The sequence below is a fragment of the Aspergillus pseudoviridinutans genome, assembly GCF_018340605.1.
Source record: "Aspergillus pseudoviridinutans IFM 55266 DNA, scaffold_6, whole genome shotgun sequence".
NCBI classification, from domain to species: domain Eukaryota; kingdom Fungi; phylum Ascomycota; class Eurotiomycetes; order Eurotiales; family Aspergillaceae; genus Aspergillus; species Aspergillus pseudoviridinutans.
This window is the reverse complement of record NW_025091286.1, coordinates 593,293-616,451: the sequence shown is the minus strand read 5'-3', so window position 1 is coordinate 616,451 and position 23,159 is coordinate 593,293. Positions and strand designations below refer to the sequence as shown.

General features: G+C 50.7%; 8 protein-coding genes across 8 annotated transcripts; 3 read left to right on the top strand and 5 right to left on the bottom strand.

Annotated features, from left to right (window-relative positions):
• Positions 1-1,689: 1,689 nt before the first annotated feature.
• On the top strand, positions 1,690-4,459 carry Asppvi_008662 (putative C6 finger domain protein; the record flags this gene model as incomplete). The annotated part of the gene is made up of 6 exons (XM_043304528.1): positions 1,690-2,097; positions 2,200-2,312; positions 2,378-2,637; positions 2,689-2,881; positions 2,938-3,527; positions 3,588-4,459. The coding sequence occupies 6 exons, from the start codon at positions 1,690-1,692 to the stop codon at positions 4,457-4,459; spliced, it is 2,436 nt and encodes an 811-aa protein (XP_043160463.1).
• Positions 4,460-4,894: 435 nt separating this feature from the next.
• On the bottom strand, positions 4,895-6,778 carry Asppvi_008661 (uncharacterized protein; the record flags this gene model as incomplete). Its single annotated transcript, XM_043304527.1, has 3 exons — positions 4,895-5,992; positions 6,057-6,197; positions 6,755-6,778. The coding sequence occupies 3 exons, from the start codon at positions 6,776-6,778 to the stop codon at positions 4,895-4,897; spliced, it is 1,263 nt and encodes a 420-aa protein (XP_043160462.1).
• An 843-nt stretch (positions 6,779-7,621) lies between these two features.
• Asppvi_008660 (putative chromatin remodeling complex subunit (Rsc9)) lies at positions 7,622-9,968 on the top strand (the record flags this gene model as incomplete). The annotated part of the gene is made up of 3 exons (XM_043304526.1): positions 7,622-7,655; positions 7,714-8,043; positions 8,113-9,968. 3 exons carry the CDS (start codon positions 7,622-7,624, stop codon positions 9,966-9,968), a joined length of 2,220 nt encoding a protein of 739 aa, XP_043160461.1.
• A 640-nt stretch (positions 9,969-10,608) lies between these two features.
• On the bottom strand, positions 10,609-10,812 carry Asppvi_008659 (uncharacterized protein; the record flags this gene model as incomplete). Its single annotated transcript, XM_043304525.1, has 1 exon — positions 10,609-10,812. One exon carries the CDS (start codon positions 10,810-10,812, stop codon positions 10,609-10,611), a length of 204 nt encoding a protein of 67 aa, XP_043160460.1.
• Positions 10,813-14,648: 3,836 nt separating this feature from the next.
• Positions 14,649-16,563, top strand: Asppvi_008658 (putative integral membrane protein; the record flags this gene model as incomplete). Its single annotated transcript, XM_043304524.1, has 7 exons — positions 14,649-14,801; positions 14,860-14,896; positions 14,970-15,037; positions 15,093-15,466; positions 15,528-15,595; positions 15,660-16,007; positions 16,355-16,563. The coding sequence occupies 7 exons, from the start codon at positions 14,649-14,651 to the stop codon at positions 16,561-16,563; spliced, it is 1,257 nt and encodes a 418-aa protein (XP_043160459.1).
• A 758-nt stretch (positions 16,564-17,321) lies between these two features.
• Positions 17,322-19,365, bottom strand: Asppvi_008657 (stromal membrane-associated protein; the record flags this gene model as incomplete). Its single annotated transcript, XM_043304523.1, has 5 exons — positions 17,322-18,650; positions 18,705-18,807; positions 18,864-18,908; positions 18,970-19,138; positions 19,257-19,365. 5 exons carry the CDS (start codon positions 19,363-19,365, stop codon positions 17,322-17,324), a joined length of 1,755 nt encoding a protein of 584 aa, XP_043160458.1.
• Positions 19,366-19,743: 378 nt separating this feature from the next.
• On the bottom strand, positions 19,744-20,229 carry Asppvi_008656 (peptide-methionine (R)-S-oxide reductase; the record flags this gene model as incomplete). Its single annotated transcript, XM_043304522.1, has 2 exons — positions 19,744-20,114; positions 20,175-20,229. The coding sequence occupies 2 exons, from the start codon at positions 20,227-20,229 to the stop codon at positions 19,744-19,746; spliced, it is 426 nt and encodes a 141-aa protein (XP_043160457.1).
• Positions 20,230-20,772: 543 nt separating this feature from the next.
• Asppvi_008655 (Smr domain protein) lies at positions 20,773-22,514 on the bottom strand (the record flags this gene model as incomplete). The annotated part of the gene is made up of 2 exons (XM_043304521.1): positions 20,773-22,410; positions 22,485-22,514. 2 exons carry the CDS (start codon positions 22,512-22,514, stop codon positions 20,773-20,775), a joined length of 1,668 nt encoding a protein of 555 aa, XP_043160456.1.
• Between the last annotated feature and the right edge of the window lie 645 nt (positions 22,515-23,159).

Here is a 23,159-nt window from a genome sequence, read left to right as displayed (position 1 = left end):
ATATCTTCCTACTCAGCCTGATACGTCACAAACATCCTTGGCTGTCAAATGTTTTGACACTGCAGCAAATCTAGGATAGGATACTACGCTTTGTTTGGATCAAACTGAATTCTTTCGATCTCAACATTCTCCAATTCAGTTCTTTAAGTTCTGAAATGGCCATCGTATCTTCGTCAACGTCGATGTGCTTGAATGATAGCAGGCCTTGCGGCCTTGCGGCCCGCTAAGCGCGGCATTCAGCGCCGGTTTCGCTCCATCGACCGACCAGCTGGCTGTGGAGGACAGACATGGAGGAGTACGTGAGGCGGTGTCTACTAGCTCATAACTACGGTACTAGCGTGTTTGATCACGAAAGCCCCAACTTAGACTGACACCTTGACGCCAGAATAGAAGATTGTCAAGCCCTGGAGGTCGGGATGAGCCGCCTGGTCGTAGCATACAGAGAGGGGACAACTGCACTTTAGATGCATGGATATGACTGTAAGAGACTCATATCAGACTATGCACCTTTCTACTCCGTACAGACCGCAATGAGCCTCCAAAAATATCTGCAAAAACTTAGCCACACCCCAACGACGTTAGCTATTGCCCTTAAGTCTTATTTACCGAGTTCGTTCATAGAGAGGTAAGACAGCTTCACCTAGACGCCGCTCGAGCAAGGCTTCGAGCAAGGCATCAGCTAGTCCTGAATTGCACATTCAAGGCCGTACCACTGTCGCTGAAGCTTCCGGTACGGATTTCATGCAGTTTAGTAGGTTGACCTACATGCTGAGCAAGGTTTGAGCCATTTGCACCATGCCTATAAGGTGCTGTTCCTGGCACGAATCACTCTGTGATCATCTGATTGAGATCTTTTAGATGCAGCTCTCAGATTCAAACCACGTCATTCCTTGATCTCCATGGGTTAGAGGCGTGGAGAGAAGCCTTGGACGATCAACCAGACTGGAAAGACTCATTGGCCAACGCCAATGTTGGTGTCAGCGAGAGAAGTACTGAGACAGCAATTTCTCTCTGCACAGAGAAACCAGCATCATGCTTAGGACGTAAGAAGAAGAAATACAACATAATAAGCTGTGAGCATATAATTTTATATTGTGCTGTGTTGTGGTAACTCGAACGTCTGCACAAGGGTGAGCGCTAAGTTTGCACAACAATCGCCTCAGATACCACAATGGACGCGATCAGTATTGAGCAGCGCTGGAGGGATTCTGAAGGCTTCGGAGCCACCTCTTTTCCACAAAGATGCCATCTCCCAATCGTAAAATCATCTCCAACTCGTCTCGGTCCCCTCGAGATGTTGATTTAGTAGAGTCTGGGCCGGTGGGAAATAGTATTAATCCGCTCGCTGGACGCAGAAACAAAAAGCCGGACCCCCGCGTTGGCGCGATCATCCCGAAGGTGTGAAACTATATCATCAATCCCACATGCGATCGCAAGCTCGAATTGTTCCTGTCCCTCTCAATTTTGTCGCGCGATCATGCTTGCTGCGTCAAGCTCACAGCGCCCACGACACACGGCGCTAGCCCCTTCAACATGCCTCTCCGCCCAGGCAATTTTAGCCTGTAAAACCTTGCCTGCTGTCACTCGCGTCCTTCCGTCCTCCAACTACCTCCTTCCGTCATCATCCCGGAGCCTCGCTCCACCATCAACACCCACTTTCTACGCGTGAATATCTACTTTATAGACGCAATGAACTCCCGCGAGCATTCTGATATGCCTCCGGCTACATCCTACCCGTCTCCCAACGCGGCGCAAATGGCACAKGGCTCAATGCCGTACTATGGAAATCGCCAGTTGACCGCCGACGAGCTTTTGTCCGCGGAGCTCTCGCGCGAGACTTCCGGACCAGGCCTGAATGACGGTTCGGGCAACGGTGTGCACCACGGCCAATCGATGGTTATGGGCTCGTCCAACCCCGGTGGCGCTGATATGGGACGCCCTTCGTCGCCAGACCAACATCAACAACATATGCTGCAGTTCACGCCCAGTCAGCAGGTGGGCGTCGATCCGAATCATGATCTGAGTTATGGAGATCAGAGCGCTAGAAGGAAGAGGTCGAAGATTTCTCGGGCCTGCGATGAGTGTAGGCGCAAGAAGGTAGAGATCCTATAACCTCATTTATCTCTTTTTTGGTTTTCGCGTTCTGTTTTTGCGCCACGCCACACCATCGTTCGAAGGGCTTACATGATGGTTTACTAGGTCCGCTGCGATGCAAGCTCTGAATCCGGTGTCGAGACCTGCTCGAACTGTCGTCGACTTGGCGTCGCGTGCCAATTCAGTCGTGTGCCCATGAAACGCGGCCCTAGCAAAGGGTGAGAAGCGCAGCGCCATTTGCTCCTCAGGATGTTGGAACGAAGTTGCTGACACGGGTCATCAGTTATATCAAGGAACTTGCGGAGCGTCTACACACTCTCGAAAGTCAGATGCAGCCTGCTATGGTGCACCCGGACATGCCGTACCAGGCCATGAATGAGGTGTCACCTCCCCGGCCCTACCAGGAATTCTCCCCACCAATGGATGCCGGCCCTATTGGTCGTAAGAGGACGTATTCTGTTTTTGAAGGACTGCCGGCCGGACTGCCCACTACATCTTATTCTCAGCCTCAGTTCAACCCCAGAGGTTCGCAGAATGCATTCGGTTTGTCTGCCTTATCTCTACAAGGTGATGTGAGTTGACTGATTTTGATAGATGCTGGTGAGACATCGACGGATCCAATGAACCCGTCGGTCATGGGAAACACCGCAGCCAAACCCGGAAATCTATTTTGGTCCACTGGAAACGAGCATGAGATTCCACATGGCCTTGACATCCCTGATGTGTCTAAACACGGAATTGAAGAGGACATGACTCCATTGGATGTCGATGAAGGTGCTCTTAATGCGTAAGTTCCTTTCATAACGTCTACTCTTTTGCAGTATGATAGCTGACTGTAGGCAGTTACTATGCTAAGATTCACACCATCTTCCCCATCCTGCCGCATTCGAAGGACCGTCTCCTAGAGATTCTTCATCAATGCAGCCGCGAGGTCCAGGAGGTGTTCCTGTATGCTTTGTACACTGTGACGCGCACGAACTTGGATCGCGTGCTAAGCACCTTCGAGAGAGTGACCTCGTTTGATAATGCGCAGGATCTTCTCTTATATTACACTCGGCAGCCGGCCCTGGTTCGTCCAACTGCCGTCAACTTGGTATGGCTTCAGACTACGCTGCTCATGATACTGGACTGTGACTCGCGTGGGCCCGAGAACCTTGTCCTTAAAGATGGGGTGCCTAAACACTCTTTGATTCAGTCCGCCACTAAACTCGGTTCTGATATGGCAAAGAGTCTCGATCAGTTGAAGGCTAAACGGTCCTCGGATGCCGACGTGGATTCAGATGCAAACCTAGTGAGGCGCAGCTGGGTATCTCTAGCTATACTGGCGCGGTGGTATGCCATTAGTGTGGCCGATCCGAGCGTCTTGGTGAACCAGGAGATAGGTGGTCGGGAAGATGAACGCGTTCTTGGATCAGTCACCGCAGGGATTGGTGGTACGTTTGACTTCCATTTCCTAATAACTGTGCTTGTCTGCTAACTCCAATTGTTCTTAGCTTACTCTTCGTTCCTGGTCGAAATGACCACTCTTGCTGCCATCGATCACAATGTCTGCCAGTCGAATACTGGACTAGGTCGCATGGTCGGTGCGAATTTGGTTGCTTCTCTCGAACGTCTGGGACAGGTTGAGGACCTCCGGAAGCCCTATGATGCAGCTGAAGAAGCACCATCGCACGGTTTCTTCGAAAGCCTGCAAAACCAACTCTACTGGACTGTCCGGCTGCTCATCAAACGGCATATCTTTGTCTACAGCCCTTACGAGATCATCTACTGCGCGGTGGAGGTCATTAACGAGTTGCATAAAGCGACCATGGAGTCTCGCCCCACGACGCCTTTTGATCTCCACAGCTTAGCATTAGCCTCCATGACCTTGCTCGAGGCCACCGTTCTACCGGAACATACAAATGACTGCTGGGACGCGCTTAGAAAGGTCGAAGAGATCCTCGACCATCGCGCGAAGGTGTCTGCCGAAGCTACCGAGTTTGAAAATATCTACGCCACACCTGGCTGGGATTCGAAGATTCGCATTTTCATAGACTGGAGGCGTTCGCGAGCCCAAGAGCCCCAGCATCAGGATTCCAGTGTCAACAAATCTGGGTCTACAGTGCCCCCAGTTATGGGTCCAAACGAGCAGCGCTCCCTTCAACATCTCGCGGATCTAGCCGTCGGCGCCGAGGGTTCCGTGGCTGCTAACGCGTCTTCGCCACCACCGCTCGCCTCGACCGAGAACAACGTCAACACGACATCGCCCCATCTGGCGTCTTCGTCTGCGCACCAGACAAGCCGCGTAGTCGTCGACTTCACTCTTCTCACCAAAGAGGGTTATCTAAATGTCTTTTCGGGGCTGGTTTACCGTCGAACTCGCTGAGGTCGGAGGACACCCTCGGCAATGCCACATGTATTGATTATGATCGACAGGTTCCGTTTTTGCTAATCTCATCTCATATACTGTATCTGCGTACGCTTAGCCCGATTTATACCTTGTCTGTGTGAAAAAAGCTTCAACGCTGTTTCCGTTTGCTGCTGATGTACTTCATTCGACTCACTGCACTTTGTACTTTTATTATCACGTAGGTTGGATAACTTCTCCCAGAATAAAAGTTGTCTTTTTATACGCGCGCCGACAGCTACGATAACAGTATAACAAATGCTTCTCTGATAGAGTGATACATGTCCGATTATCACATGTCACATAAGGATAGTCTCAACGTCCTTATCTTCAGCGTGTAGCCTCAGTGTAAGAATAGGTATATAACGTGGAGTAGCTGGAATCAATTCGAAGAGAAACGAAGAGAACCAGGCATCAACTCCCAAATGCAATCCGCCTCCATATACTCTCTACATCCTGGCAAAGTTTGATAAACCCATCGTTTTCCAGATTTTGACAGATCCAGTTCTCCAGGCGTGCCGTGCGCTCTTGTGTAGGCGCAGAAAGATACGACGAGATATCCGCCGCGGTAGGATCTTGTTCGCGCCGGTGAGCTATATTATTACTGCTTTCAAACATCGGGTCCTGCTCATGTATGTGCACTTGCTGAGGTCCAGGTATGGTGGCGGGCTGGGCGAGAGAGCTTATAGACTGGATGGGTTGAGTCGGCGGCTCCCCGATCTGGGTCTGCGGTGGGATTGAAGTATTTGAACGATTCAGGGCACCAGGTGTCACTGCTTTTCTCCTTGGAGTGGGCTTTTTCGTCCCTKGCGCCTGACTCGAAGGTGGTAGTGCTGCTGCATCGTTTTCTGTGGTTGTAGGGATTTGGACCCCTGCGCTGAGTGTCTGAGACTGGGACGTGGTGGAGGGTTCCTTTGCTGTTGTGCGGGATCTCTTCGCGGGCGGTTTTGAGAAGGGTAGCTCCCTTTTTGGCGGGAGGAGTTGGCTCAGTGTCGTGATATCATGGCAAGCTGCTGTGGTGGACGGCTTTGGAGGAGCGCATGGAGCGTCGGGTCTAGTCTCTCCCCCGGGGTGTACTTGTATGGCTCCTTGAGGAGGTCTTGCTTCCCGTTCCGTGTAATTGCTGGTTGATCCCGTTCCCCTTGTGCCTGGGGCCGTTGCCTGAGCTGTATCAGATGAAGATGGAGGCAGTGAAGACGCTGTCAGAGGACTTGTGTTAGCAAGAGCTTGTTGAGAGTGCGTGGATTGGGTCGCAGCACTACCGGCAGTGATGCTAGATGCACTTCCTAATGCAGAAGCGGATGGTAGTACTGGGAACAAGGCTGCGCTCGCGCTGGAGGGGAAGGGTTCTCTAATGCCTAGGTTAGACGGTACTGAGCGTGAGTGCCATTGTGAGGATGTTGGTCTTCGAGCGAGCTGCGATGAGCCCACATTCGACTCCGAGAATGGACACCTGATATCGCTGAGGATTGCCAGAGCTGTGTAGAACTCGCGGTCCGAAGAGAACTTTAGCTGAAACCGACGGATCTTGACTGCGTGAGAGGAAGGCCCGTCCAGTGAGTTGTGTGTTACTTACGAATCCGTTGCCTGTTGGATATTTCACTGCGAGACAAGGCGACTTGATGACCACGGCGAAGATGGGCCCGGGATGGACGCTTTGTCCTGACAAGTGATGAGTAGAAGTTTCTTGGATGAAGTGCCCAAGATCGACTTCTTCCTGCAATTGTCAAGTCATTGTACGGGTTAATTAGTGCTAACCCAAGGACTCCAAGGTTGTGGGACTATACCACGATATTCTGGTCCTGAAACACTCTCAGAAAGATTGGGCTCTGAGCTGAGGATATCCCTCCTGAACCCTTGTGAAAACAACATACAATGTCTCCATTGCTGAAAACATGACTCCAGTTCAACGGACCGTTGTGATGAATGCTGGTTGTGGTATGAGAGAACTTTGCAAGGGACAACCGAGCCAGCTGAGTACACTCATAGACTCGTTGAGATAAATGATACATTAGGAAGTTCCTTCGTCTCTACCGTAGTCATAGGTGTAGAAGGATAATGCAAAAAGTCCGGTCTAATTATACTGAGTAGCAGCCGAATGTCATCAGAAGTCAATGATAAAAGTGTAGCAGAATGCACTGAGAATGGTATGGCATAGTCAGGCTCAGCAACCGGACGGCCTCAGGCAGTTATACCAAAATTCTTCTCGTGAATGTTGATTCTTTCTATAATATATGCTTGAGTCCTCCTATCCAGTTCTGACATTTATTATACCTCGTCCTCGGCGGAACATTCCATGATTTCATCAAACGTTACAATACAAAAGAGCTCCGGTATTATCAAGAGCAGTATCCAGGTCGTAGCATATCCGCTATAGTCGCAGTAGAAGTTCCTATCTCGATATTGAAGTCGACATTCGAAAGCTGTATAGAAAGAGGCTTACGCCTGAGGCACCAAGCCTTCCACATCCAAACATAACAAACATGCATGACATTTCCGGACGGAACAACATATAATCCGGACACGCGCCTGAGGCCAAAGCAGATGGGCGGACTTTTTGCCTGGGATGCCAGGAACGAGGATCGCAGGATCAGCTTCCTCCACACAGCCTGAAGGAGCACAACCAGGTCATTGACGCTTGATTTAGGCCTGCCCTTGTCGCGACTTAGTTTCTCTACTGCAGAAGGAAAATCGCATTCCTTACTTCAGATCTGTCCTCTCGAAGCTTCGTTGCTCTCACGACCGTAGTCGCATTCATCGGTTGGCTTCCGATAGCTCTAAATCGCGGCCGATCTCCCTTCGCGGGGTGACAATCAGACAAGCTTCGCAAACATTCACCTTGCCTGTGAAAGCTATCAGCTTGTATTCGTATCGCTCCATTCACCCTACCTCATCTCATCCTCTCCTTTCGAAACACACCTGGACGAGTAACCCGACTCCCTCAGCAAATTCTACGCCGGCGCGTCTCAAACAGGACTTCTCTTCCAACGAAGCGAAACTGGTCTCAGAAAGTTATAGTTGACATATTCTGGAGCTACATCGGCGTAGTCAAGTTCAGCCAACGCGGCTCACTTCGTCCCGGTAGCGAAGAGAGCGTTTCCAGGAAGCATTGGGATCAGGACATTAACCGAGTTAATCACAATGTCAAACAACACACCGCGCACATCCTTACGAGGCAAGTTTATCATCCCTTTTAAAATGCTTTCCGACCTAGATTGCTGACTGGTTTAAAGAAGGCTTGCGGCAAGCTCCAAAGGCCAACCAACCTTTCATCCCAGACACTGCACCCGTTCGACGCTCGCACTCAAATGCGCACCACTCGCCGCAGCCAACTGGAGCACATACACTTTCCACCGCGTCAATGGGGTCGAATATTCCACAAGGAATGCCCGAGAATTGGGAAGGGAGGGACCAAAGACAATTTCCAATGTCCACGCGTGAGGTAGCAACGCCCGGGAACAGACCTGGCCTTTTTGCGACCCTGCACGATCGAGGGAAGGTGGCTAAGCAACCAGATTTCTATGATCCTTACTTTCCGCTCAAATATCTCGAGGTACCCAAATGTACGTGATCTGTGCCGTCAAATTACTACCGCCTGCTAGTCGAGACCTATTACTGACCTTGCCATGCAGCCGATCATATCTATAAAAGGGCCCACTACGGTCTACAATCAGGAATCCCCGATGAGGTGGATTTTGCATTATATCACCTTGTTCAGATTTCGAATCAACGATGGGATAAATTCAAGTTTGAAGGTTTCCCTTTGCTTGCGGAGAACCTCATGGCAAAGGCCCTGGATATTTCCCTTGTCACAACCGGAGTGAAGTGGGAGCTTCAGTATGATATTCAGCAACCCAGTGATCGCGTCAATGTGCTGAACTCACTACACGGCACACGAGATCTATTGGAGAAGATCAAACAAATACCAGTTACGTTGCCGGAAGACACCCTCGAGACGTATGAATTCAACCACCTTCTCCGCAACATTAAAGAGGCCACCTTAGTCCTGCGAAACATGGTGCTTTTGAAAGAGAATGCCTACTATGTGTCACGGTACGCGAAGGGCTTGCTCCGAGACTTCCTCGTCATTATGATCAACATGCCCAATCAGCCTCGTCTCAACGAGATCAAGAACGACGCTCTGGACATTGCCGAGGAGGTCACCAAGTTTATGAAGACCGATCCGGAGGATCCACTTTGGATCTCACTTCTCAATTGTCTTGAGTCGCCAGACCGCGCTCACGTGGTCCGCGCACTATGGGCTCTCACCCATTTCTCCACTGAACTAGACGAGCCAGAGGCGAACCGGGCAATGGAACGGATACCAAAGGAGACTTTGCAGCAGCTCTACTTCCACACTCTTCTCGACTTGGACAAAGATATTCTCAGTGGTGCGCTGGACTTTTGGTACCAGTATACACTTTCATCCGAGAACGTTGAGAGTTTGATTGAGGTCTTCAACTTGCCTACCGTCTTCGTCCCCCGGATGGTCGCATTGTTAACGCATGAAGGCCGACCAAGCAAGAAGGAAACTGTGTTGCAAGAAGAAAAGGTGGCCCCCCCGCCGTCGGATATCCCTCGTGTGCCGCCTGAGCTCATGAAAGAGCTGATGGAGCTTTCGGAGCCTGAGCGGAGCTCGCGTTGGCTCCGGTGTTGTTTTGTTGAGGACCTCGAGTGTGAGATCACCCAAATTGCATTGTGGCAGGCGTATCAGAGCAGATTTGCAGACCCTCGTCTTCCTGGTGGTGGTGTTCTCCCTGCGGCTGAATTCATCAAAAATGTCAGTACCACTTTCACGAACGCGCAGGCCCAAGTGATCAATGGCCCTGGTGCAGCGACAAAATTCATCATCAAAGGCATTCGGCCGCTGGAGACCGCCTATAGTTTCGAGGGCTTTCCCTATATTTACTGCAAGTGGGCGGACAATTCGAAACCAAGCAAGACGTGTCAGCGCGCTTTCAAGTCGCCGGCAGAACTTCGCCATCATGTCTTCACGGAACACATGAATCTCAAGCCTACTGAAACGCCGGGACACTACAACCTGGAGAAGGCGGAATCGCCCGTTCATACCTGTCTTTGGGACAACTGCACGAAATTCCGGTCGTCTGGCCCGAGTGCTAATACTGCAATGGTCGCCGGGCATGTCTCCGCACATTTGCCCGAGGAACGTGCCCCGGACGCGGAGCCACCGACATCCAAACGGGCGGTGCTCCAAGAGCGCATCGTTCGTAAATGGTACTACCTAGACACTCCAGTCAATGAGCGGGGCGAGCCGTTCGGAGTGGCCTACAAGGCTGCGTTAGTATTGCGCAACCTTGCCCGAAACCTACCTACGGGTATTGCACCACAGTACAACGGGCTTTCGTGGAAGAAAGCCGTCTTCCTTAGCCACCGTCCGAAGATCGTCGAAGCATGGGACCGTAACCGCTCATTGCGTAAGGAACTTACGGAGTTGATTATGGTAATAGAGAAAGAGGATTATTACTGAACTTTGGGCGGGAGAAACGAAATGAATAGTGGATGATCCTCCCTTCAGTTCGTTTTCCTTTCAAACCCGCTAGTCCTCGTCCTCATTCTTCTGCACGGCTATTGATTGTACAATAATACCCTTTTTCTATCGCATGATATCTTTCGATAATCTTTTCGTTCTTTTTCATTTCTTCACTTCATGAGGAACTCCTCACCTCAATCGAAGCCGTACCGTTCGGTCTTCAACTTTGGTGAGGGTTCGGAAAGAACCAGCAATCTGAATACATGGCGTCCGGGTTTCGGGGTAGGAATCTGCTGGGTGATGCACGGTTTCCTCTAACGATGTACTATAGGTAGATCGCAGCCAGAAAAAAAGGATTCTAATTTGCCTAAAAGTTTATGCGAGCGGAAGAGCTCTTATCATTTCCATTCCTTGAAGCCGCTGTGGCTGTGTATTAGCGAGAAATCGATGGTGTTGTATAGATCTCCGAGGAAGTCTTCGTAGAGCAACCATGATGCCTCACGGTACTCTCCAACATTGGATCCCTAGCATTGGGCCTCGGACCGATTCCGGCAACTGCCCTGGGGAAGGAGGAGTCCGTACTGAGCGAACATGTGTGATCTACGACCGGGGCAGGGGATTCATCTGGTCGGGAGTTTCAGAGGAGTTTCGTAGCTGGTTGTTGGACGTCGAGGACGAATTTTTCGCGGATGTCCATGGGCTTGACTGTGGCTTCGGTAAAGTCTTCAGATTCCGTGAGCCGATAGTCCAAGTTCAACGCGATGTCGCTGTCGTTGGCGTTGGCAAGTGAATGCAAATCAGACCAGCTTGCTTGCATGATCAGCTCAGGGGCACGCTCCATGGCGGTTTTTACGCCGAGAAAACCAGTGTCATGCCATAAAAGCTTCGTAAGTGACAGTGCTTGGGCAATGCGAACGGTCAGATCCAGAAGAGTCCATACGCGTAGACTCTAGTCTCGAGATTGAGGCGACATCGCGATCTCTGAATTAGCAGAGAGTTTCGTCAGCTGTGATATCCGCTAGACTCTACCAAGAAAAGAACAAAGGCTTGCATGACGGCAGCATAATAGACGGGAAGACGACCGCTTCGGGTGCTGGGTGCCCCGATATATAGTCAAGATAGGGTTTGTTCCCCAGGATTACCGAGCACAGCAGCGAACTGGCGATTGCCGCCACTCAGTTGGAAGTCGTCGGACATTGTTCAGATCACTGGCCAAAGACGCTATTAGTGTCTATAGCTCATGTTGAGTACGCTAAGTTGTTGACGTGATCAACTTACCTGGGTCACAGCATTAGCAAAAAAGGGGCTTGCAGAGAACGCAAGAGGCCTCGATGGCACGGCACTGCATTATTAGCATCCTCGACAGCGGTATTGATCTTCGAGTGATCTGCAGGAGAAACCTAGACTCGCGGAGGTTTAACCCGATCGAGTCCTACAGAGTCGGAGCAACGGAAGCGGACGAGGACAGTCTTGCGACGACACCGCAATCATGGTTTTTTGCTGAAACTAGAACCAGTTGCTCAAGTCGAGATACACGCTCCGGCAGGCTATGTTCAGTTTCAATTCCAAGCGAATGCTCGCATGCTCGCATCCCAGACCGAGCTCGCGGTAGACGTGCCCGTTCTACAGGGAAAAATGCAATACCGGAGCGGCAGCAGTTGGAGCGAAGACACACTTATCACACATTTTCTTGGGGCGATGGCAGGATTCGCAAACGCAAAGAGACCCTGTGTTTGGACGGGCTGAATTAATATTGAGACGGACTGTATCTGAATGATTCCGTCTGTGATGATCTGCCATCATCGTCAACGGATGGCTCTCCTCAATCAGGTCGATTTCTTTACCGTGCTTATTGGATCACATCTGCTCAGAAAAGGCACCCCGCACAATGCTATTCCTCATCATAGTAAAAGGCACTAAGGTCTCTAGAGGCTCTGTGGATTATCTGTGTTACTATCTGAGGCACCAAGTGTCTGGCGAGAACCTAGGTACCAACCTGCCTAAGGCACTCGCTGCTCTCGCTAAGCTTCGTTGTCTGATTCCTTCGATTCCTTCCGCATACTCCGTACTTTTGACATACTCCTGGGGTACAAAGGTCGTGTCATATCCGGACAGCATTAGGAGATATGCGGATACGGAGTACATGCAGCATTGCTCAATCCCATGAGGGCCGGCTAAATTCGCCGATGTAGCCTAAACTGTTGTCATGTTGTTTGACCCCTTTTTCACTAAGCGATGCTCATTCAGTGCTCATTACTGATCAGAAAGACAAGAAACTGAATGATTCAATAGTCTTGAAGCAGATAGTGCGCCTGGCGGCTCAGGTATTCTTGTCGCCTGCCCAAAAGAGTCCTAAACTGTTTCCTGAATGGGTAAGCCGCTCGGGACTCGATTGGCGGAGACTGCGTTGCTGCCCCTTAATCCCCATTCAGAACTGTGTAGGTTCCCTCTTGTGCTGCACTGCTTATGTTCTCTTCGAGGTCGACGCCAGTCAGCTAATAGGTGCCACTTTTTAGGCTTATCCTACAAGATCAACGCCATTCTCTTACGTAGTATCTCTTTCTGTTCAACAGTGCGCCTGCAGTGCAAATCAACACGTGCACAGAGTCCTGACCCCGCCATGGAGGCGTCGAGGCGTCAAAGCTGGGTCTTTCCCTTTTTGCGTTAAGCACGTCCGAGTTAAAGCCTAAATATTGAAAAGGTCAAGACTAAAAACGCCCGGACTCGATGGTGGATGGGTGGATCCAGGCTAGTATGTCATTCTCGCGCCACTGATTGCAGTTGGAGACAGAAAATTCGCCATTCTGAAAGTTCATGTCGATGATCATCATCGGAACTATCGACAATTCGAATACACTGCAGTCTCCTCGTGATTGAATCATTGAATTCCAGGCAGTTGGGTCTCGATTACCCCCGCGCACGAGCAACAAGCTTGACTATCCGGAATAGCATGATGAAGAAGGTGGCCTATAGCGCTAACMTAGGAATGGAGACACTAGGCAAGTCGTGCATATGATCGACATGATGGCGCACGAGTTCATGCCATTGCGCCGGGGCAGATTACCCTCGTTGGAACTTGTGCCCCAGACGAATGTAAAAATTGCACCGAACCTTTGCCCCGAGGACGAACTAGCAGTTGAAGTAGATCTTGAAGGTTGAAGAGATAGAGAGAGCGCGTGTGCTGCTCATCACGAATCGGGCATCTATCTGTCTTGTTCCAGACGTTCATTTATGGACGGGCGGGCCTGGCATGGAGGACACTACTAAGTAACTCACCTATTGGCTGGCTAAACTGACTGTCATGCCGATTGAGCCGTGGTTCAGCAACAGGCCAAACCCAACAGTTGTCAATTTGTCGCTGTCACTGACATTTGATACATTTTGGCGTCCATTTTCCTATAACGGGAGGGGGTGTCTCCTGGGACTGTTTTTCGAGGCAAGCCAGGGAAGCATCGGGCTTCACAAAAGTCAAAGTCGAACTATTGTCATAAACTCCCGGGAGTCCCGGCGTTATAACAATGCCTTTATTCGGAAATGGTTACCGCTCTGTGTGAGTTTTGATAAAGATGGTGCATGGATTACGGAGTATACGGAGACATTCCGCACAATGATCCGTGGTTTATGTCCCGTTCTGAGCCAGACTCCTACCCTTCTGGGAGTCCTGGCAACCTATTCAACCAAAAAAGAGGCAAGGAACAGCCCAAGCATTCCACCAGCACCAACTTTGATCTGGTGGCATTATTCCTTATTGGGCCTACGTAACCCCCAATTCGGGACCGACAAGTCTGGGCGGTGATATTATCCTTCTTGGCCAGTTGTTAGAACCATCGAATGAGCTACTAACTATTCTCTAGATGTCACTTTGTCAGTCTCCTGAAAGCCGCCTCTGACTTGGATGTTCCGGATAAACTGGAAGCCCTAAAACGCCGAGTACAACAATCGGAGTCTTCCAAGGACCAATGACTGAACAACGCTTTGTCGATCCTTATTCCAATTCTCTCACGTGGAGGTTAGACTCTGTTCTGATTCCTGAGGCGTCCGGTCACTGGCATAAACTCTCAACAGACATCAGCTCCACTGCTCCACATCAACTCCGATACTATTACTCTATTAGACAATGACTACTATTAGGCTATCGCTTAACTAACTGTCCATGAACCTTAAGACGCCTGCCAATGGACCCTAATAGGATGTTCCTGAACAAGGAATTGTATCCTGAGGTCTGAGCGTCCGTAGTGCAATCCGAACTTGGCCATCGTCATGATAAGATTTCTGGTTGGAGCCCGAAGGACGTACTACTGGAGTCTCTCTCCGCTTTTTTTCGAGTCTAGCAATATCAGGCTTTAGATGATCCATGTTTCTTTCTCAGATGGGGCCTGGCATTTTTGATAATATGGAGCCTGCGTCCTCTGAAGTGCTCTCTTACATCTCTTACATTGACGCTCAATCCTTCTAACCTTGTTTCACTCATTCGCAATGTGCGCCGCATCGAGAACAACTGATATTGGAGCCTCTCTCAACTATTGAGCACCACTACTAGGCTGTTCTGGAAGTCACTCATTACTATTATTACCTCACGATCCTTACTCCTGCTACCTGCACTAGATTCTCTATCGATTCGATATCTTCCATCCTTTCACCTTTTGTTCTTCCGGGGGCCCCAGTGCGAAAAAGAAAATGGCATTCGGAACACCCCGCGGCCAGCAGGCCCTCTCTGTCAGCATTGCATTTACCACCTTAGCCACTGTTTTCACGTTTATCCGAATTTACACACGAACATTCCTTGTGAAGCAGATGGGCGCCGATGATTGGGCTATTATTGTGGCTCTGGTAAGACTTTCGCAGAAGTTCCATAGCCATGGTCGGATTTGTCGGCTAACCATCGCAGGCCTTTAGTTGGGCTTTTTTCGGTCTGTTTGTTGGAGGTATGCATATTCCCTTTCTGAAGCCATGGATGGCTGTGCTTGTCTGCGTTTGGTGCTTACGGTGGACAATTAGAGGTCAAGTATCTCATGGGAGAGCACTATGTGAAGATCCCGCCAGACATTCTTGTTAAACAAATGAAGGTGGGAAATGCCTGTTGTTCTATCGTTTTGACGTCCGGCTAATGTGTACGTTCAGTGTTTCTGGGCAACGATACCCTTGTATCAAGCGAGCCTGCTTACTACCAAAGCCTCGATTCTGCTACAATACAAACGAGTTTTCTCGACACCGCGCATGCGTTTCGCCTGTTGGTGCTTGATTGGATTTTTGGCCGCCTACGGATCATGGACATTCATCAGTGCCTGGGTCACTTGCGTACCCGTGTCCAAGTTTTGGAATCCTGACGAGCCTGGGTATTGTCTTAACAAGAAAGCCCTTTGGTTCTCCAACTCAGGAATCCACATCTTCACAGATATCCTGATCTTGGTATTCCCCATGCCATCGCTCAAGAACCTGCAACTCCCCAGACGACAGAGATACGCCCTTATGGCCGTCTTCGCTCTGGGTTCATTGTGAGTTTCGTTCCTTCTATAGACCTCCACACTTGGGTTACTGACTGGCCACGAACCAAAGTGTCTTGATAACGAGCATTCTCCGACTGAACAGTCTCATGGTCATTTCCAACTCGTCTGATCCAACTTGTGCGTTTTCCGACGTCGACATAACCCCGTCTACCAAAGAAGCAAACTAACTCTCAACTTGTAGATGATAATCCAGGCGCCGCCATGTGGTCCGCCATCGAATGCAACGTCGCCATCATCTGCGCCTGCCTCCCTGGCATCCGCGCCTTCGTCTCCAAGCTCCTCCCCCGCTTCCTCTCCAGCTACAAGACCAGAAGCAACACCCGCACCCGGACCCAACGCACCCGCGTCACCCAGTACTCCAACTTCCATGCTTCCGTCACCGGCCGCCAGCCCGACTTCCAAATGCAGTCGGTCAGCCACGGCCCGGAGGGCGGCGACGACAAGGCAAGCGCTTTCGAGGAAGGCGCTTCGAACAAGATCAAAGTGACCACCATCGTGTCACAGGAATCCATATCGAATGATGCCTCGAGTGTGCGGCAGCTATTATAAAATTGTTGTTCTTGGACGGCTTTTCTCTGTCGTGTATGATTTTTCTGGATCTCGTCGAGAGGTCTGGACTAAGTAATGATGCTAATGATTTATTAATACTAATTCAATATCCATGCTGCTCGGCTAATCCGCCTTGCAGTCATTTATATGCTATCCTGCTCGTAACTGATATACTAGAGTAGGGCAATTAGCCAGCTGACCGTATTGCGTATGCTAGATATCCTTCTGCCTGGACGGAGACATAAGGTGGTAAGGATAAGTTATGATTGTGAATGCATTTTAAGCGAGTTTGAGCTATAAGAGTAGGCAGATACCCAAGTTTTGCAGCGAAGAATTCCTCACGTGCCCGTCGCGACACTAGCATCAAGGCCTTCGAACTCAACGAGGACGAGGATGGAGAAGGCACCAAGTCAGAGCTCGATATCACGGAAGCAACAATTCGAAATGCCCAGGTCAAGTTGGAGACAACGGTGAAGACGCTAGAGGGCAGCGAACAAGCCCTTCAGGACATCAAGAAACAGACCTTCGAAACATAGCGTACCCTGGTTACGCTTCGCACCGAAATTGCACAGCTCCAACAGCACGAGGTGACCATCATACCCTTCCCCCATCGCTCAAGGAGGTACCCCATCGCGTCTATCCACTACTGCTGACACTCTGTTCGAAACAAATCCACGGAATCCTCGAAGCATGCATCAGACAAATACCTGGTCGACCTACAGGAAAATCTCACCAACTTGGTTCAGTTCTTTCACAAGCTCGCCGAGACACTGAGGCAGATGCTAAAGGACAAGGTGAAGCGCTTCGAGGTCCATGTAAAAGCCGCGGTGGAAGATCGCGCCAGGCTGATTTAGACTGGGATTAGCCTCAGCGAGGTGTCCGTCTGAACCCAAAGCCCTTTCAGAAGTTTTGCTCTCTGTCCGTTTCTTTACTATAGCTAGTCCCAGCATTGTGCAAAGGCATGTATTTACTGGAATTTCAGCCAAAGAGGGATCCGTGGGAAGAAAATCCACTTTAATCCACTTTAAGATCGCACAGGTAGAAAACAAACATAAATAGCCTTGGCAGCGGTCGTCTCAGCGTTGACTTCAGGTCCTCGCTTTCTACATGTAATTCGATAAGGTCATTATGTCAAGACTAAGGGTAATGTGGTTGATACAAAAGGGAACCAACCAAGTCCGGTCGAGGAAGTGAGAGAACAGATATAAATTCACATTGATCTGGCGCCTAAGTCTAAATTGACACCATGAGCACTATATGCAATCGAAGAATTAGCAACACAAGAAGGAAAGAACTACTGCCAAACATTAGAGAATAGATCATCAGCTCCGCCAAACCCGCCAGCCGGTTTAGGGGGAGCATTCGAGGTCGTCGTGGTCGTAGTTGTTGTTGTGGTTGTAGTCGGGATAGGTGCGGCACTGGCCCAACCGCCAAAGTCTTCGTCAGCGGCTACGGTGGGTGCGGGTTTCGAGCCTGCGGCAGGGGAGGCCGGGGCTCCCCAACCGGCGCCAATGTCGTTGGCTGTCAGTGTGTCCGGGACCTTCATCATGGTTGAGGTGGATGGGGCAGGGGCAGGGGCAGCGGGTTCGGGAGTGCTCCACTCGTTACCACCCCACGGATCCACGTTGGGGATCATGCTCGCGACGGAGGCTGTGGATGTCGAGGTTACCGGTTTCGGAGCTGGGGCTGGGGCGGGAGTAGGAGCCGGGCTGTTCAGGTTGAAAGCGGATTTCAGCTCCTGCTGAGGCGACTTTGCCATAGGCGGTGCAGCTGCAGGAGCTGCAGGAGCAGGGGGCGAAGAGAGTCCGAAGAGATCGTTGGAGAAGGATGATCGTGGAGGGTTCGGCTTGGGCGATGGAGCCGATGCAAAGCTGGAGAAGCCCAAATCATGGCTATTGGAGGAGATGGAATCGGCACGGGACTGCGTTTGAGGCTTAGCAGGTGGGATAGTCGGGGAGGTAAGGCTGTCAAAGAGACCGCCACCAAAGCCACTACTGGCGGAGGCGGTAGGTGACGTGACCTTGGGAGCTGCCGGAGTGGATTTGGTGCTGGTGAAGCTCGTCAAATTGGCAAAAGGCGATGGCTTTTCAGCTGGTTTGGAAGGCGGCGGAGAAGTGGTCGAAGGGAAGCTCAGCCCGCTGAAGGCATCGGTCAGTCCACCCAGGTTGGAAGACGCCGATTGCGGGGCCGGAGATGCTAAATCTCCAAACGAAGACTGGCGCTCATGTTGCACGGGAGGCTGGGGCTTTGAATAAAGAGACAGGATGGATTGTTTCAGATCCGGTCGAGACATTCCGGTCGAGCCACCAGGCGTAGACGCGGTGCTGGCTGGACGGCTAGTGGTCGCGGGCTGAGCGCTTCCGAAGAAATCGAGTCCAAGCAACGAATCACCCGGTCGAGCCGGCTTTGCCGCAGGCTGTGATTGCGACTGTTGCCTGGGGGCAGCGATCCGCGGCGTGGGATCTGTGGTGCTAGGACGAACCGGCGGAGTAATTGGCTCGTCATCACCGAAGAAGTCAATAGATGCTTGGGGACGGTGTGTGATCGGAGGTTGGCTAGCATTTGCTACTCGTTGAGACGACGAACGCTCAATCTTTGCCTGTTCCTGGACTACTGCAAGAGGCTTCAAAGAATGTCAATTCCACCGCAGATCAAACAATGCGCCGACAGAGCTTACCACGTTGTCATCACCCACATCCAACGTTGCCGGGTCGGGCATTGGCCCATCCATAACCCATCGCTTCGATTCATATTTGGTGCGAATGAAGTTCTCGATCTTACTATCCACATTCCCATTAGCGCTGGTTATACTGCTGTGCCAACGGGGCCGACTCACGCTTCCGAGGGGACGTGGCCAGGGGCGAGTTTGGCTTCCCAATATCTGCGAATACATGATCAGCATACATTTCAACCCGCGAGCGTCTCAACGGCTCGATACATACTTGTTCGCTCTGGCATTGCCCCATCGGATCACACTCTGGAGTTGTTCATCGGTCCACGAATCGAGATCCACAGACTTCACCCGGCTGATATGGGTGCCCATCCCCCTGTGGATGCCCGAGCAACGGATACATATGAAGATTCCCAAATTCCAGGAGGCCCATCGCGGATCTAGTAGAACAGACCGTCAGCAAAAAGGTCAAGACACAGAGTTCAAAAGTCGCGGATCGGCAGTTGGACGTAGGCAGATACGACAAGACCAGGATGTCCGGGGGCGGGCACAACTCACGCTTGTTGCGCTTGCAATCAGCACATATCTTATTGCACTCGATTTTCAGCAGGTTCTTGATTATCTGCTGGTTCTGAGCAGCCTGGGAAGGAGTCGCACGTCGAGACATGACAGCTGGTAGCGCGGTCCTCTCGATGGCTGGAAAGAGATGGATGTAATGGTTGTTGTATTCGGGGGAATTCAATAACGGATGACAAGCACCAAGTGGCGGATGCGGTGCGGCCTGAGGCAGCCAATTGTGGATGCCCGATGCAGAGAGCTGCACACGCCAAATATGCAGGATGGGAGTCAACAAAGACTAGAAATTCGAATATAATACAAATCATCGAGTCTATAAGTCTATTATTTTGAATAGAGCCTTGAGGATCTATTTATAAAAGCATGTTATTGTCCACTGTGTGCCCCACTCCTCATCTAACGTCCCTTGCCGTGCAGAATATCATCATCAAATTGCTACTATATAATTGTGTTTTCGCTCCTCAAATCTTCAAGCCTTCGACTTCACTGCCTCCTCATCCTCTGTAAACTTTAAACTAATACTGTTCACGCAATGCCTCTCATCTGTCGGCGTAGAATACCCCTCGCCCTTGAAGACATGACCCAAATGACCCCCGCAGTTACTACACACAATCTCCGTCCGCTCCATTCCAAACGAGCGATCCGTATGTCTGGTCACCGCCCCGGGGATGGAGTCAAAGTACGCAGGCCAGCCGCACCCGGACTTGAACTTATGCGAGGCTTTGTAGAGCGGGGCGTTGCAGCCGGCGCAAGTGTAGACGCCCTTGGAGGGGTACTGGGCGTCATATTCGCCAGTGTAAGGGGCCTCTGTGCCTTTTTCGCGCAGGACGCGAAATTGTTCTATTCAATAGATTAGATTGCTATTCTTTGGTGTATAGCGTATTGTCGAGGGAGGTTCACCTGGAGACAGGACTGCCCGCCATTCCGCCTCACTTCGCTGCTCGGGGTAGGACATGTTGGACTCCTCGGCCTTGGCACTTGAGCTGAAGAACGAGCTTAGGAATGGAATAGTGGGCGCAGCTTTGAGGGCTGTGGTTCTTGAAATTGGAAAAGGTATTCTGGTAATGGATCGTGGAGAGACGGATGTGATGAAAGGTGTGGTGGTGAGGATGCGGAGAAAACGAGTGAGATGTTGGAAACGCATCGGGATGGACTAGAATTATGGGCGCTGGATTAGTGAGAAGATCAGGTCGAGAATCCCACCTAAATTTATCCGTAGAAGCCTCAGCCACGCATGGGTGAAAACGAGCCTTGTATCAAACTATCGATACATTGCTGAATCTCCGATTTGCCTCTACGTTTTACGTCATCATGCGGAGAATCACCGCCGAAAAAGCATGCAAAGGAAAATGGGTATATTTTGTAAACAGGTAAACAAGTATATCCGTTAGATGCGGTATTCACCGCCATTAAATCCTTGGACATCAACTAGATCAAACAGATGAAATAACTGTAGGGTATCTTAAACGTGATCATGAACTGAAAATGGCGTAACATGTCAACGACGTCGAACAACACCGGTCACTGTCAAAACACCCTCACCGACTTCTACTCTCCATCCTTCCCTGGCCAGCATTTTACCAACAGCCGGCCCCAGACGAGACGTTCCATCGTGACTGTGGCGTCCGACTCCGGTGATGATGCGAAAGCCTGATCGCGCTGCTTCGCCGCCCCGCATGTATTTCGCATCGCCAAGAGAGTCCCACCATTCGGCGACGCGCGAACTGGCGATGCGAACGGCATCCTGGACCGAGACACCGTGCAGGTCCAGTGAATTCGAGGTTGATTGCGAGTCGACTAAAGCATCGGCCGCCGCGGCAGCCTCCCGCTTTGCCCGCTCAAGATGGTCTCGTCCCACCGAGGAGTAGTAAGCAGCGGCTCCGCCCATTAATTTGTCTGATTTTCCGCGACGGTAAGCTGCTGAGGCTTTGTGGAAAGCCTCTGCACTGGCCACAAAGTGGTCGCCAGCGGTAACCCGAGCGGTATCGTGACGAAGGACCCGCGACTCCACAGAAGACCTCTTGGGCTCATCATCACCGAGGTCCAATGGTGGAGGCGCAGTGGTGATCTTGATCAAGTTAGACACAGAACTGGCCGCTGGACGGGTAAGCATGGCGACTGCCAGCTCACCCGCGGCAGATGTTGAATCGCGAGTGATTTTCAGTAGCCCACCAAGTAGTGTTGGCGCAACAGAGGGAAATTCTTGCGTCAATTCTGCAACTTGTGCAAGCATTACGGGGTGCGCATTGATATGGTTTTCCTCAGGCGCATGTGCCATCGCAAGAGATCGAACCGTTAGTGGCAGTGAGGCTCCGTTAGCATGATAAGCAGAAGTAACAGCCTCCTTCTTCAGGACAGGCAAAGTCCTAGAACAGATGAACTCGATATCTTTCTGACCAGCGTCCCATTTGTTCAGCGGAAGATTCTCATCCTGCATGTATCCTGAGGCTGACGGAGAAGATAGTCCCTGGGCCGGGTTATTCTTATTCTTTCCCTTGCGCTTGCGATTCTTCTTTCGCCCAGTGTCTCCATTGGGACACTCGCCAAAGCCATCGATGCCCTTTGGAATGGCAAGCTTAGTTCCGTCTTCATCTTCATACTGCTCATCAAAGAAAGCAATGTTCAAGAGCACGTCCATGGCGCGATCAATATCACCGGCAGACTTCCTAAGCGAATGCTGCACGGTAAAGCGATCCACAGAGGGAAACATATCTGTCAGATAACCAACTTTGTCATCCTCAGAGGCGCCAGAGAGCGACAGCGACCCGTCAGGGCCGATCGTGTAGCGCAAAGAATTGCTTCCGCCCTGACTCCTCGTGCGCCTGTCATCCAGACCAACGGAGGAGAAGTCGGACGCGAGACTGGTGATATCTGTTTCGCGCGACGGGGCAGTGCCGTTTTGCGAGCCGCTGCGCTCCGACAGAATGCCATCTGCGTCACCGGTAGTGCCAGGACTCAGTCCGCTGGTTCCGGATGGATCGAAGGGTAGATCTTCCTGTTCCCATGCTGATAATTTCAAGGTGTCCAGGGCGTCGCGGAGTTGCTGGACCTGTGCAGGGTCTTCCAAGTCATAGTCGGAGACGATAGCGGTGAACAAAGCTGAATCCAGAGGAGGACAATATTCCTTTTCAAGTTCCTAGACGTTCGAAAAAGCACAAATCCAATAATTAGCTTCCTGTCCACTCAGGCTCCAGATGTGTAGCAACTGACTTTCAACAGGCTATTGCCTGTATCACCCATCTTCAAAATCGCTGATTATGTGTCGACAGTGTATTCGGGTTCTCTTTATCATTACTTGGAGATTGAGAACCTCAGAATTTCCTTTGATCATCAAGCAGGGAGATCAAGGCTGTTTGTGCTGAGAAACCACAAATTCGTCGGGGCGGGGAAGCTTCAACGATGCACCAATCACAGATGACATAATGGGCTGTTTGCGATCCCAACCGTCAGCCAGCTTCGTGACCTCATTGATAAACTACTTAGGATTGTTGAAACGTTCAAAGATGACCTAAGATCCAGAGAGCCTTTACATAATGCAGCGCGTATGAGGTACTTTGGGGCAGCATAACAGGTCATCTCTACATTCTCCTTTGGCCACAGCATTCAGACTTATGAGGTCCCCTCGAGAAAACCAATCATTTAGATTTTGACTAACATGATCAATGCTGATGCAAAGGAAGCTTTAGGCAGAAATGATAAAGTGTTATCCTTGACATTCATATAAGCCAAAAGATGACCGGAAAAGAGCAAACAACAGAAGTCCCGGGGACCGAAAAGTCAATGCCCGCCCAACTCACCCCTGTTGTCTGCCTACATTGACAAAAGAAATGGAATCCTTGCTCTTCCGCTGACGTGTTTGGTTTCGCTGTCATGAATGCTCAAGGT